At 43.2% G+C, this 15,842-nt stretch overlaps 1 protein-coding gene across 7 annotated transcripts in view; it reads right to left on the reverse strand.

Annotated features, from left to right (window-relative positions):
• The window catches only part of TPD52 (tumor protein D52), a 130,023-nt gene that overhangs the window by 103,857 nt on the left and 10,324 nt on the right, over window positions 1-15,842 (reverse strand). For 5 of the 7 annotated variants that reach the window (XM_049823490.1, XM_049823453.1, XM_049823444.1 and 2 more), the window contains exon 1: window positions 1,755-2,225. The exons of 1 other annotated variant lie outside the window; for it this stretch is intronic. In XM_049823490.1, the coding sequence (XP_049679447.1) occupies window positions 1,755-1,926 (172 nt within the window). In that variant the 5' untranslated portion in view covers window positions 1,927-2,225. Of the gene's footprint in view, window positions 1-1,754; window positions 2,226-13,905; window positions 14,048-15,842 lie in introns of those variants that run through there. One more of the 7 variants, XM_049823480.1, reaches the window with a different exon arrangement.

Consider the following 15,842-nt stretch of genomic DNA (forward strand, 5'->3'; position numbering starts at 1 on the left):
TTGGCAATGTACCTTCTCTTTGGAAAACTAGTGTTTTAAGGGAGCTTGTACTGCTTGTTGCCTACACTGAACTTAAGACACAATGCTAAGAAGCAAGGGAATGATCTCTCCTCCCCTTCCCATTTCTAGACCTTTTAGGAAGACTTGAAATCACTGCTACTTAAGAGTCCTCCATGCCTACCTCTGCCGGGGTAGGCAAAGCATTAGAGTTACTCAATTTACACTCCGTTTTTCTGGTTTGTGGTTTGCTTTGGTTGGTTGCAAGGCAAGTTTGTGCTCTATTCTGACCTGAAGTTCCTACCTCTTTCTGGCCTGAATTCAGAGATTAGCAGTAAACATTAGCAGTTTAAGGAAGTACTGGTCATTTCAGATGAGCAGCCTTTGGAGTGGGGAAGGGTTAGCCTTCACAAACCTTTACCTTTAGACGGACATATTCTGTGTCAGACACTCAGAATGAGCATTTTGGCTATCACTATACAGTTGGCAAAGCTAAAGAAAAAAGGCACTTGTTAGAGTTCAGGAGAACAAGCTGTTACAAGATTAAGATCACTCCAACATTTGAGTAATATTTAGTGCTACAGAGGATATTTATTTTGCAATATATAAGAAAGATCAAATTTGAAGTGCTTCCCATTTATCTCAGTGAAAAAGCCAAAGCAAGACATATTTCTTCAACGCAGAGGAGAAAGTTCTTGGGCTTCTCCCAAACACTAATCATATATTCAAAGTGAATGAAAAAGAAAAAAAAGCCCAGTAAAGGTTGGTGCTTCTGCTGATGCATCACCACCAGATACAAAGGACTGCTAACCCCCCTTTAGAAGACATGGGAGATGCAGTAAATGCAGAGATGAATGCTGATCACTGTTCCCCAGAGGCCCCTAGCTCATTGAGTTCATGGAGACATTTGTTTTAGTTCACACAGACATCCCCCAAGGGATGCACATTTCTTTAAGATTTTAAAGAACAAGCCCATCAAAAAAAAAAGTCAACACCTTTGTAACTTTGCTTTGTCACACCTGAAGTAGGGCTAAGCTTTCTATATTTTTTATTTCTCTGGAAGATTATGTCCAGCAGCACGGAATGGAAAGGAAAGGTGGTAAAATCAGACTAGTATGTGTTGGGAGGTACGGCTGTAGGTGTTCTACCAGCTAGAAACTAGTAGGATTAAGCACTAGGTGGATGCCACTGAAGCACAGCACAAAACAGCCACTCAAGGGAGCACAAGTACAGTTAGTATCTGCAGGCATAAAATTTACAGCATTTTAAATGCTAGATGGAACAGACTAAAAGCTTTAGAGGGCATTTTCATTAATTGGTGATATTTTCAGTACTAAGGCAAGAGCAGATGTTAGACAACCCAGAGCTCTGAAGTCATACCAAGTATGCAATTCCTATGTTCCCTGCAAAAAAGCTAATAGTCAAACTAGGCCAATTACTCCAATCTTGCACAAGTTGCCTTTTTGTTCCTAAATTTTTTGCTTACTTTGTTTTCCCTCAAACTGCCTTTCTACTGAATTAAGAAATAACAAATAAGGTAAAGCTGGTAAATGCACAGCATGAGATATTACCTACATGACACACCAAAGCTAATAAAACTACCAGAGTTAACAGTAGGTCAGCTTTTACCTTCATTTACACCTGAATTATAGCCAAATTTTATAGATTCTTAATCTGAGAAGTTCCTTTTTACCGATATTAATCACTAAGCTTTCGGGGGGGGTGGGGGGGGGGGGTGGGGAGGGGGAAGATGTTACCAGACTTTGCCAGCGTAGGTGATCCAGGTGGAGAAAGGTTTATGCCAGGCGACAGGTAAAGATAGTTTCTGTTCACTCCAGCATTGAAATCAAAGGGCGATTTGTAATCTTCATATAGATCCATGCCAGAAAATTCAGAGCATGTAGCCATCCTCTTCTTCCACCGAAGCATTCATCTTTGCTTTCTGGGGCAACCCGGAGAGCAGGATTCAGAAACCCTCCATTTCTTCACATGACACTCACTACACCTCCTCATAAAATTCAGCTCTCTTACACCTCTGTTAGATTTGATAGAGCCATGTAGCAAGTGATTTCTTGGCCATCTTGAGCTGCTGCTGTTTACATGGCACAAAGTTAAGTTCCTGTAAATTTATAACCAGGGCTGGACTTAAACAGACCGTTCCTTTAACAAACATTCACAGCGCACTGTTCGTGGCTTCTGGAAGAGCCTTGGTCCTCTGCAGAATTGCATCAAGAATCTTCAATCATTTAAATAAAAAAAGGTCAGCTGACTGCAGCTACACCAGGATATCCTTAATCTTCTAGGACACAAAAGGATTACTAGCCGTAATCTATCCTATATACCATCTGTGTAGGACTTTTTCCTCTGATTAATGGAAAATTCTGCGTGCATAACTATTTCTCCAGCTGCTTCCACCAGTGTAATAACCAGTAGGCAGAACCCAGTCTCTGCTGCCCAAGTATCACACTGTAGTGCAAGCTCAGGAGAAAGCAGCACTCATCTCTGAAGGCTATGCTATAAACACCACCTAGGTTTGTTAATGAACATGCTAATGTGCATTATGATTTTTGCTCATGAGGCTAAACATATTGGGTGGGGGGAGGGGGGTGTTGGTTTTTTAAAAAAAAGATTATTGAAGTGCACTGCCCTATGCCCTCAGTACTTCAGCCAGCATCATTTAGAGCAGCTGGTTATGCCAGGAACTGGTAACACTGGAATGCATCGTCCTGATGAAATGTATTTATGTTTTGACACATATACCATAAAGAAAGATCAACTTAGGTAAGCCATCTAACTTCCTGCTGGGGGTATAAGACTTAGCCCTGGGAAGCAGAAGTACTTCTTACCTAAAAGAGGGGCACTCAGCACAGTTTCACAGTGCTTCACTACATTATTTTTTTTTCTTCCAAGGTCAACTCAGTTTTTTTCAGTGAAAGAAGCTTACTAGCAGTGTAGATCACCTTTACAGCAATTTCCTCCCAACCCCACACCTTCACCTGGGCTCTTCACTGCAGCCTGCCCACAAAGGAGCATAATCAAATGGACATTAATCTTTTCCTCCACCATAAGAGTGACGTTTTAAGACAGAGCCAATCAGAGACATTACGCCATCCTCCACTCAAAGCTGTAGAAGTGAAGAAGCCTTGGCATATCCAAGTCAAGCCTGGGCAATGTATACCCTGGGGATACGAGAAGAAAGCATACAACTTCTGAAGTTTTAACTTTCCATTTCCACTGCAGTCAGCGGGCGCAGGAACAGACCTTCCAGCTAATTAAAGAGCAGTTCCTTTAGGCTGCAGACCTACATTGGCTTCTGGTGCAGACTACCTGCAGGCTCGTAACAATGACAGTGCCAGAGCCTAAAACACAGGTCTCTATTTTCTGAACCCACTGAAAAGAAGAAAATATAATGCCCCCCTGGATTTCTGACACATGGCTGTGGCATCTGCCAGAAATACTGTAAAGTTCACCTGACAAAGGTCAAACCTTTGGTCACAGATTCTAGTTAGAGCATCCACAGGCAGCAGAGAACTGTTACATGGCTACAGTAATAATACACTATTAACCAAGCACGCTAATATGAATAGCTACGGATTCTGCTTTGCAGCCTGCCCTTGCATAACTCAGCAGACAGGGGCTGCCTTCTGTACAAAAGGCTCAGGCACTAGTTGTACTAACTGGCTTAGGCGAAATGACAAGTTATCAGATGTGGCACACTGGAAGAGCTGGGCATTTTCTACCATTGCTCTCCCAACTCTACAGAAAGAGTGAAGGTGAGGCTACCCCCTAGGACTTTTTCCCAACCCCAGAGAATCATTCACTGTAACACCAGTCAATGCTAGCAGGCTACAACAACTGAAAGTAGCTATTACAGGAAAGAGAACCCCTTATGAAGATCTGTTCATCCCTGCTAACAATCAGGAATACCATTTCCTGGCCAAGGGCATTTACTGGAATCAACACTTAACGTTCTTGTCATTTACAGGAAACTCCCGTGTTCAGTTTTACCCTATACCACCCATTCAAGAAAGATCTGGTACTCTTCCTGCATATTTGTCATGCAAAAATTGGTTTCATGACCCTAGAGACATCTGGATTGCCAGTCTGACTGCTGACCTGGCCTGTCACCACTACAGACAGAAGCATGTATGGGCCAAACTCCTCAACACACCTTCAGTATAGTCAGAGAGACAAGTCCAGGACATCGCCCACCACTAGAACATACCTTTGGCTTACAGGGAAGGTTTGCTGAGTTACAAATCTGAGCCTCCACACGAGAGGCTAAATTCTGCTTTTGCCCTGGCTTATGCATAGCCTGAGCACAAGCCCAGAAGTCACCCGAGACAATTCTCTAGCTTTTAGAAGCAATACTGTCCTAAGATCGTTGCCAAGAGAGAGACTGTGCAAGCACTCCTTACTTCAAACTACCCTCTTTGCTCAGCTTAATCTATCTTATAGTGGCCATACAGCTGGGTTGCTATAGCACCTCCCAAACAAGCTGCCTAAACAAATCAGCCTCCCGCTCTTTTACCTGCAGGAGTTTACAGGAGTGTTGCTCCTCACTCATTCTCAGCTACAAATCCTACCTGGTGATGAAAGAAGCTGTCTTGCTAAACAACCTTCTTCCTCATCACCTAGGGAAGTTTGATGGTCTTCACCATGCAGTACAAGCCCATCCGGTTATAAGGAGAAAGGACTGCAGTCCACCCTTCCAAACCAGCTATAGGACAACTTCTAGGCTACCCATCATCCCTAACTCATCCACTTCAGGAAAGACAAGTACTCCCCTGGCCAGCCATACCAGTCAGTTTATCCGCTTCTCCCCCAGTAGCTCCTTAGCATACCCAGGGATTCAGGGCAGAGCAAGGCAGCACTCCCTCTATACTGCCTAAAGATAGTCTGAAGACGACAGGCCCTTCTATCTGTTAGTGTGGCGCATTTGGAAGAGGAATTTCTCTCCAAGGAACTTTCCAAATTGAAGTGATGGCTCCAAGGAAACAAAGCACGATGGGGGTGACAGACAGCAGCCACACGGAACTGAAAAGAAAGGTTTTGCTCTGCAGCATGAAGCTTTTTGACAAGTTTAGCAGCTCTTGACAGTCTGAACACAGCTAGGCAATGGCAGGAATTAAGAATTCTCTACACTATGAAAACAGGCTGATCATGAGGTTTTTCTAAAGGGCCTTCCTATGACCAAAATATCCCGCTACATGGCCTTCCGCCTCCTCACTCTTTACAGTAATTCAAAGCACGTGCAGCTGGCTTGAGGTGGACCTGAGGCTATAAAGCCATACCCTGGTAGACATACCGTGCCTTCCCAGTGCAAGACAAATTTCAGAGCTGAAGTTTAGACTTCTGTTATGTGGCTTAGAGTAGTTACTGTGCATGCTCAAGTATCTTTGTTCTTTGCCCTGCATATCAAGTTCAATTGTTACAGGTGTACCTTGGTTGTTACTGCAGGTTATCAACTGCAAGCCAGTACCTTAAGAGATCTTGAAGTCTTAAGGATGCACCTGGTCCAAAGACATGTAGCAGGGGGGGTTGACTCACTATGCAAGAGATTAAAACTGAAGATTTTGCTCTTCCAGAACAAGTGCTCATTTGCCCTTAACAACTCATGATAAATAAGAGGTTGGTACTTAAATCATCCATGCCATTTCAGGAGTTGGTGTTTGAGAGATTGGCACAAAGGTAGTTAACATCTGTCAAGGACAGCTGAACCAATTACTGATGAACTCAGCTGAATGTTACAAAGTGGCTCAGGAAGGCTTGGCAAGCCTCTGCAAAGTCTTAACCATCACAACTCCTCTGTAAGCTCCTCTGTTAAGGTCAGAGAGTGTGCTTAAAGCTTTCCCAGGTAACTGTTTAGCTTCAACAGTCAGCACAGATTGTGCAGGTCATGAATCATAAGGGAGGGAACTTCCTGCACGGCAAGAAAAATTATTAAGTTTGAGCAAACACTGTTAACCAGGTATTTGCCTGCCTAGTCTCGGACATCATCGTTCTTTCTTCAGATACCACCTGCTACCCAAGTCTGCAGCTTCTACCTTAGCCCAGTTTAAGTAGGCAATTTAAGTAAGGCAATATAGCATTAAAGCACTACCACCTTGCTGGTAGCTAAGCAAGGACAAGATGTTATGGTAGCCTTGCAGAGAAGCTGCTTTTTGCACTTTTAGGGCTAGCAGAACAATAGTTTGTTTATACCTAAAAAAGTTATTTCCCTCTTTCCTCAAGAAACCAAACCCAGCTCAATGCTTTGAAGAAACTAAGCTATATATTCAGTAGGGTTTCATACAAGGAGTTAAATTCAAAATGGAAAGGCTACCACTAATGCCTTCGGATTGGACAAATGCAGTGGCTACCTTAGGACAAGATCCACTCAATACTTCAGATAAAGCTACCTAAATAACCAATCCACAAAATTTGTGCCTAATCAGAGTTCTGCTGCTACGTATGCACCTTCAACATCTTGGACGTCCTGTGTTTGTGTCCTGTTTAAGCACAGAGATGCCAAACTTGTGCACTACAGTCCACACTTTTGGCAAGCCTACTATGACTCCAGCACTTAATTCAGCAAGCAGAAAAGGATGGGGGAAGGTGAGGGGAAGAGTTTGTTGCCAAACAGGGGGAGGAGGCGCTTGCTGTTTAGAGAGCATAGCAAAAATATTCAATCTCTTATTTCAAGGTTGATTGTTAAGATTCAACTGCCTGCTCAGCCTGGTTTGAATTTGCATCTTCTACAGTCTGCTAACAGGGAAGACTGACTGGAGGCCTTCCAGTAACTGTGGCTGGAGTAAAGAATTCCAGTCAGGTTTTCCCCCACCCCCATCTTTCCCAGGTAGATCCCAATCAGGCAGCAACAGTCAGGCTCCTCTCCCCGCTCCAACTGAGTTTTATAGGGCATAAGCCATTTTAAGAACTGTAAAGCTACTTAAGCATCTTAAGCCAATCTAGGTTCTGCAGCATCAGTTTGATCTTCAAAGTCTTACCAGTTTACAGACGAGTAAAGCCTTTCAGCACCAGATTGAAGGCGTTAAAACTGCATTAAGAGAGAAAGATGCCATGAAGCAACAGGACAGAAGCCCAAACACTAAGCAAGCCTTAAGTTAGTACATTTGTGCTCCTATTTCCATGTGCTCTCTCCCCTCTCTTTAACAGCAGATACCTCTTTAAGTCCCTAAGATTTGTGCATGACATGGAGCTGCACAGTTATAGGAGTTGCTGAACAGTATGAATACAGGCTTCTGCAGCCCTGTTAGTAATGGTCAGCAGAATGTGGCTTAAGGGTTTAGGCATTTGCTGTCATCTAGCAGAATCCAACTCAACACCACCATATTAATCTCATTACTTCAGCCTCCCCCCACATGCTTTCTCCGGACATCATCTCCCTGATGCAACAGCATTGTCCAGCATGGTTCTTTGTATACAAATATCTTCTCCAGCATTTTCTTAAGACTATATGCTGCCTTCACTTACTCGTATTAAAAAAACAAACAAACAAAACCCCCAAAAAACCCAACAAAACAAAACCAACACCAACAAACACCCCCCCCCCCAAGAAAAAAAAACCAAAAAAACCCAAAAAAACCAAAACCCTCTTGGAATGATCAGTACTCTCCCAAGATGTATTATCACCCTGTAACACAAACACTTCTGAGTGTTACAGTTAAGGATTACGGAGTTGCCAGTATTGCTCTTTTCTTAAACCAAAGCCTCAGCCCACAGCATTTCAGGCTGCTGACGCATGTCTTAGCGAAGGCAGCAGTTCTCTCCTCCTCCCCATACAATAATAAACTCAGACTAATTTCCTGAGATCTTGTGAGGGAGCAGATCCACACTCCCGCATATTTGCCACTAGACAAGCTGATACCACAGTAAGACTCATAACCTGTTTGTATCAGACAGACAGTCTCTGTATTTGCACAGGTTCTCCGCTACCTTTTGAAGACATCTGCTCCAGGACTTCAAATATTTTCATTAGGCAGAAATCCCTGACTTATGGGAAAGTTTTGTATCTCAGCGGTCAAAGCAGTCACAGTTGTCAACTCCAGCAATAACAGGTGAAAAGTGTTTCCAACCTATGGGAAGAGTCCAGGCCAAAGGACACGGTAGCCAGCACCCCAGAACCAGTGATCAGTTAGGGCACTGCATCAACTTTGGCAAAGTCAGGCCAAACTCTGCAAATACAGAGAAACATTCCCTAGTGAGATTAACAGAGTCAAAACACTGTCAGGTAGATTTTAGAGGAATGTATTTAGTTATTTGACTTCAGCTGCTTATGCCAGTTATACTGCCATTCTTCAGAGACTCCAGTCCCTGGTAAGAGACTGAACCTGTCAAAAACACTGGAGAAATAGTGTTGAGCTGCAGCCAGATGACAGTTGGAAAAGATGAGGAAGAAAAGGCTGTAGTGCAGAACAGGATTGTTTTAAACAAAGTTTTAGTATGTAACTTTGCAATCTAATTAAAAGCTTTACTTGAGTGAGTTCAATTGGAGTGACTCCCAGCCTCCCTCAGAAGACAAGAGTGCCCTTTCACACTCTTAAAGCAAACTTCCATCTTTCAATACTGCTCCCCAGAGCTTGCATTTCTGAAAAGCAGCTCCAGAAAAGCCCACCATTCACAGTCCACAATATCAAGTCCCACCATGAAAATGATATTGAAGTTTTGAGAACAGAGCAGACTTGATTACATATTAGGCTGAATCACATACTGCGATATCTGAAAGGATAATCACCAAAAAAAGCACCATACATAGTCTTAGCAATGCTTTAATAATACCAGCAAACAGTCTTCAATGCTTGAGGTACACACTAGCTTTTGCCACAAAATTACCGAGTTCGTGCCTGGATTTGGTGTAGCACAGAATTTGCACCATTTACTACCAAAGACAGAAGTACAGAAGCACCTAAGCAACCAAGCAGCACGTAATTTGATGCAAGCAATGGGGCTTAGGGTAAGTACTTTGGAGATACTCAAAAGCCATCTGTACATGGTCCTGGACAACCAGCTCTGGGTGTCCCTGCTTGAGCAGGGGGGGTTGGACCAGATGACCTCCAGAGGTCCCCCCCCACCTCAACCATTCTGTGATTAAGACAATGACTGTACAAAGTCACAGGCTGCTCATCCAGATCCTCCAAGGTCTGCAACCCTGAAGAGGGTGTTCGGGAAGTCCTGGTGCCCTGCCCCATGGGAGGTCTATGGCCAGCCCTTCATCTTGTGAATTGGATTTGCAAATACCTACCTGCTGACAGAATAAACTTCAATTTTCTCCCATACCTTCTAAACTGAGGTATGGACAGAGACTTCACAGGAGACTTGGCACTTCCACATATCTTTCAATGTACAGGAGTATTATGACAGCTGACAAGCAAGGCAAGAGCATTTACAACAGTAGTGACTATTTTGATTTCAGTGAAGAGTCTGCAGGAAAAAGGTAGCTGACCAGTCCAGTTGGGCCAGATTCTAGAGGGAAAAAAAAGTCCTGTATTTGCATAAAAGGGACTGACTTACATTTTGCTCACAAGATGAATAAGCAAGCAACTTGTTGGGCCTGACATGTGATTTCAGACTTTCAACACAGAGGAAGCTCTTGGCAAATATGTTTTAGAAAGCCATCCACTTCTCTCTGACCCTTCTTGCCCCAGGAGGGAAGTGAATGTATGTCTCTGCAGCAGGAATAATTCACTCTTGCATTCAAAGAAAAGCTTGAATTTGACAAATCAGCTATCAGTGTCACTACACTAAAACTATCCTATAACAGGAGCCGCTCCTCCTCTTACCATTTAATCTATCGATTAAACAGAGCCCAGGGAAGCTAGGCTGAAGTTAAGTCTTTGAACTCCCTTCTCAGGCTCCTCAATTTACTCTTCACCCACTCCAGTGCAGGTTCCTTTATTCCTCCAGCAACTTTCCCTAGTGCTTGCTCTTGGGTTCTCCTAGTAAAGCTCCTCAGTCCAGACAAAATCTGGCACAAAAGCTTCCAAACACGTGTTGGTTCAGGTAAAGATGTTAGCTTGCCCTTCAAAAGCACTGGGAGAGTCACTTCTGTGCTTGGGACACAGTAATCTTTAGCGTTGTCGTACAAGTTGCCCACAAATAGTCAGAGCACAGTAATCTGCAGGTGTGCTCCCACAAAGGATGCACACATAATACCAACTGGAGTGAAATTTGTTAGAAGCACTGCTATGCTTACCAACAGAAGACAACAAAGCATGGAAAGCTCCACCTTGTCAAAACAGCCTTCTCTTGCTGACATAAATCCATTCCAAACATCCCTATCAAAGGAAATGGCTAGCTGGCTGCACTCCCCTAAGATCCTGCCCAATTTCCTAAATTCAGACAGTGTTCAGATACCTTCACCCCTGGTGACCTCACTGCAGATTTGATAGGACTTAATGGAAGCATCATTTTGACTTCTGTTGTTACCCATACATACACTATTCGGTGGCAGCCAATCTTTTGCCAGGTCATCTGGATACCGTACCTTTTATTTTTTCTGCTTAATACCCTCATTGGGCTACCCTGCCCTCTTCTACGCTCACAGCATCAACTGGCTTAAAACAGATCCAAACAACATATATCAGAAGTCAACTGAAGGTACTTGATACTAGCCTGGAGCCATTTCAGTAAGCTACAAAAGCAAACAAGTGCCCAGGCTTCTAACTTACCCTTTTTGTCCTCAAACCTAACTTTAAGTTTATTGCAACTTGGGAGAGAATTACACCCCCCAATAAAAGCATATTAAAATGTGGGAATTAATTTGAAAACTTACAGCTGAATCTAGCCCTTATTGTACATATTCACCAAACAGAGGTGGTTATGCACAAGTTTCTGGGACACCAGTTACTTTTAAGTGGTCCCTCCTGAGAAGCACAAACCTTTCTAATTTCTCAAGTCTCACAGCTCCTTGCAGTCCCATCATGTTCTTGGAAATTGCGAAGCTGCAAAAAACATGTATTTTTTGGCAGAACTTCCACACACAAGTTACTGGTTGCATGGTTAAGCTGTGCTCCTGCTGTAGTCTGGTTCCTTATTCGGTTATCCATCACAAACATAAGAATAATTCAACATGATGATGGCAACCACCAGGTTGATACTATTCCCTTCTCAGGCCTTGACTAACCAAGTTTAAGATTGAGACTGGTGCTGTCAAACAAGTGTAATTGCATAACACTTAAAGTATGATTTCTCAAACACAAGCAACTGCAAGTAGCAAGCTGTGTAGAAATCCTATTAGTATTTTTGCTGTTGGCCTAACTGAGAATATAGTGTGAAATGTCCACAAAACCGTAAAAACCTGCCTAGCTAGCAGCAGAAGTGCACTAGCACAATAAATATGCAATCATATGTGCCCCAGAAGTCTCTCAGGTCATAAGAACATGCTCCTGATCCCTCTTCCCCAACTGGTCCAATCACACCCTTAGACTGCTAATGTTTTTTGCCACAAGCCCTTCAAAGAACCAGCCTGTCCATGAGGTACTTAGAAGCCGACAATAGACATTGAGCCATTTACGGAGCTTATCCAAGCAGATCAGCCCATAATGAAGACAAGCCCATATTATTCATCTACATCTCTCACCCACTGCAGAATTTTGGTCATCTCACCTAAACTTAAGAAAACAAAACCTAACATAGGAGTGCTAATGACACACCAACAGATTGCTGGTATGAAGTACTCCTGCACACTGATGCAGCAGTTCACTATTACTGGGTATCTCTCATTTGAAAACACAGAATAAGTTGTGTTGTTTTCTCTGCAGCGTCAAACAAGATACATTACCTTTTCCTTTACAGTCCAGCATTTTACCAGTCACCCATCCAACCAAGTAGTGCTTGAAGTGTCCTGTTCCAGACAGAGTTTGGCTGCTACTTGCCCATACTGCTACACAGCATAACCAGCTGGGCAGCACCCATTCCTGCAGTGCTTCTAAACTGATTTGGAGCAGTGGCTATCACTAGCACAGGGACCTTGAACCACATTCTGCCAGGGCTGCAAACTGGTCAAACTCAAGATGTGGGGCTTGATTATTTCTCCACTGCTCTTAATCTCATTTAAGAGGTAAGAGGGAGAATCCTGTAACTGTGCACGGAATGAACCAGGAGCAATACACTAACAAACCAACTGCACTGACTGGCTTATTTTTTTTCTAATACAATGCAGATAATACATCTACCTTTAAAGTATTACAACCACTGAAGTTCCCATTATATTAATAAGTACTCTGAGATTTTATCCGAGCGATATGTCCTTGAATGACTTTTAATGCTGCTTGAGCTGAGTAAATCCTGTTAAGAGACATTTGCTCCTACTCCAAGTCAGGCTAGGACAGTAAATTAAATGAAACTGTTAGCCTAGAGAGATACTGCTGTCACACAAATCAGACAGTCGTAAAACACTAATCACTCCAAAAGCAGAGGAAGGCAAAGAAAAGGGTCAAGAAAGTTTGTCTAGAGATGACTCCACACAAAGAGATAAAGCTTCCAAGGATTTCCAGGTCCTAGAAGGACTTAAGCATATCCCCTTCCATCAGATTGGACTGTGGACATGAGACACCACTTTCTGCCTCTGGGTGACATTATAGGCAATCTATATTTGCTTTTTTACAACCTACACAGGTTCAGATCAGAAAAGTACTGATCTCTGATCATAAAAGTACTAATCTCTCAAGATTTCCAAGCAGTATTCATATATTTATGCATCATCTAGTCATGTCCCAGTCCATTCCACACAAAGGTAAGTTTTCCTAAACATCAACGTGCTTGGATAAGCTGATTTCCAGGCTCCTCACCTATTATTTCACAGTAAAGTAAGCAGAGCAAGTTAAACCATTTATTTTACTGAAGTATATGAAAGTGGACAAAACTGGAAAGATTCATCTAGATGAACAAAAGTCGGGCACACATTTTTCCCGATTCTGGTCCAGCCAACATGATGGAAACCACAGGGGGAAGGAAGAAGTGCAGTAGGTTTGAAAGATCAAAGTTTGAAGGATGTGTCTTGCAGGAAATTGAGATTCAGCTCTAAAAGTTGGAGCAGAGAGGGGGGAAGAACGGAAGGGGGTTTTGTTGGAGTTTTTTGTTTGGATTTATGTGGTTTTGGTTGTTTTGTTTGGGTTTGTGTTTGTTTTTGTGTTTTTTTTTTTTAAAGAAAGCATACCTCCACTGCTTTTAGTGAGCAGCTAGTCCAGAACTGCACTGCACTGTTTCTTCACGTTGCCTCCTCACAGTATTTGACCTAGAACTGAACATCACTGCAAACCCTAAGAATAGACGTTTGCACTGCTAAGTGAAGTCTAAGTTCAGCATCATTCCCTACTGCACAAGGCAACACATCACACACCCCATTTCACAACTGTAAATGTCAAACAAAAAAATACATATATTTGTAGCCACTCTAAGGACTGGTAATGCTCCAGTTTAAGTTTAATGGATCAGTTCTGTTTAACAGATTAGCCTGGTAAACTTTTCAAACTTACGCTTAAAGGATTGGTCTAGCTGATACCTAGCAGGTTACTGTTACATCAGGTTTGGCACATCATAGCTCAGCCATCAGCACAGAAACTACTCAGAATAATTCAGAGCTTAAATAGCTATTAATAATGCAATTCAAATTTTTTCATTCTGCATTGCCAGATAAACACTGGATCAGGATATTGAAGAGGGGAAAGTCCAAGCACTGACTGGCATACTGCTTCTTCCCAGTTGTCAATCCCCAAGTGTGTAGTTTAGCTAGGGAGCTGTGATATGGTATTATTATTAAGGCTCCACCACACCCTGCCTCAGAAATGTTGCTGCCACCACCTTGCATGAAGGGGAAACAAGACCTCTCTAGTGACATTGCTTTGGAACAGGCAGACTACAGAAGTTTAGTTATTTTACTTGATGCTTGTTTTGTCCTCGACTTACCAGTTCTCCCTCCCAAAGAGCTTAAAAAATCTTCTCAGCTCCTCTTGACTACACACAGAGGTCTTCCTTTGACTTCTGTATCCCTCTTCCCATTCCATAATTTCACTTTCTCAAAAGATGCTTCTTGAATAGGAAAGTACTCTTCATTGGGGATGGGGGGGGGAAGTAAGTTTCTGTGATTCACCAAGGTGAAGTTTGCTCTTGAATTATAAATAAGAAACAGAAGCATATTAAAGACTTCATGTACCAGAGTGCTAGAATGGAATTAAAGACGACTATCAATTTATTCCAGTAAAGCCCTCCCTCTTGCTGTTTACTCCAAAAACACTCCCTTGCCACAGCAGGAAGCATTCAACAGGTTGCTCTGCAGATTCCACTGACACTCAAGTTGCTTCCCTTCTTATACAATCTCCAAAGGTCTTTCACGCCAAAAAATCTGCTCAGCAACAGGCATGCAAGCCAAACAAAACCATTCCATTTCAGAGCATCAACTCCAACAGTTTTCAGTTCTTCCTGTTCAGAAATACGCAGAAACTAATTCTCCCTGCTCACAACTGCTCTTGCCAACCATAGCACTCATGTTCATCTGCAACCCACACAGAAAGGTATCAAAGCAAGATGCCCCAAATACTCTTTAAGGGTGTCATGAGTTTCCAAATTAAAGATTCAGATGGTGTCTGTGATTTATCATAGAATGGTTTGGGTTGGAAGGGACCTTTAAAGGCCATCTAGTCCAACCCCCCTGCAATGAGCAGGAACATCTTCAACTAGATCAGGTTGCTCAGAGTCCCGTCCAGTCTGGCCTTGAACACTTCCAAGGAGGGGACACCCACAACTTCTCTGCACAACCTGTTCTGTTGTCTCACCACCCTCATTGTAAAAAATTTCTTCCTTGTATCTAGTCTTCATCTACCCTCCTTTAGTTTAAAACCATTACTCCTTGTCCTATCGCATCAGGCCCTACTAAAAAGTCTGTCCCCGTCTTTCTTGTAGAACCCCTCTAAGTACTGAAAGGCTGCAATAAGGTCTCCCTGGACTCTTCTCTTCTCCAGGCTGAACAACCCCAACCCTCTCAGCCTTTCCTCACGGGAGAGGTGTTCCATTCCTCTGATCATTTTTGTTGCCTTCCTCTGCACCTGCTCCAACAGGCCCATGTCTTTCCTGTGTTGAGGACTCCAGAGCTGGATGCAGCACTCCAGGTGGGGTCTCACCAGAGCAGAGCAGAGGGACAGAATCACCTCCCTCGACCTGCTGGTCACACTTCTTTTGATGCAGCCCAGGATACAGTTGGCTTTCTGGGCTGCGAGCGCACATTGCCAAGTCATGTCCAGCTTTTAATCTACCAGTACCCCCAAGTCCTTCTCCACAAGGCTGGTCTCAATGCCTTCATCCCCCAGTCTGTACTGATACTGGGGGTTGCCCCAACCCAGAACAATTTGCAGGAACAAATTATACACTTAATAGTGTGAACAACTTGCAGCTCAGAAGCTGGTGTTTTAAGCAATGCACCCAGAGATGTGCATTAGGCAAAAGGCTCACCTACTGTCCCAGCCATGCTCTCAGTGCACCAACTGCCTTTCCTGCAGGACTACTAAAACCAAGTCTTCACAACCACGATTTGTGGAGAAACATACTGAACAAGTACACCCATACACACTCCAGCACAGCCATGAAACTCTTTGCTTCTGTAAAGCACTCTGTACTGTCTAACCAACCTAACCTGCGGGCAGTTTGTGCGAGACTGCACACGACAGCAGTGTCCTGCAACGTATGCAGCATCTCTCTGGGAGCTGTTACATGCCTGGTGAGCTTCTGGTTTTTTCCTCCCTTGATGGGAAACACAACTTAGCAAGTTTATATTGAACAGCAGCACTGGTTGCTGGAACTGAGTAATAAAGGATGCACTTGCAGTAGGCTTATTTCTCTGAACGAATTAA

This window comes from Accipiter gentilis, chromosome 2 (assembly GCF_929443795.1).
Source record: "Accipiter gentilis chromosome 2, bAccGen1.1, whole genome shotgun sequence".
NCBI lineage: Eukaryota > Metazoa > Chordata > Aves > Accipitriformes > Accipitridae > Astur > Astur gentilis.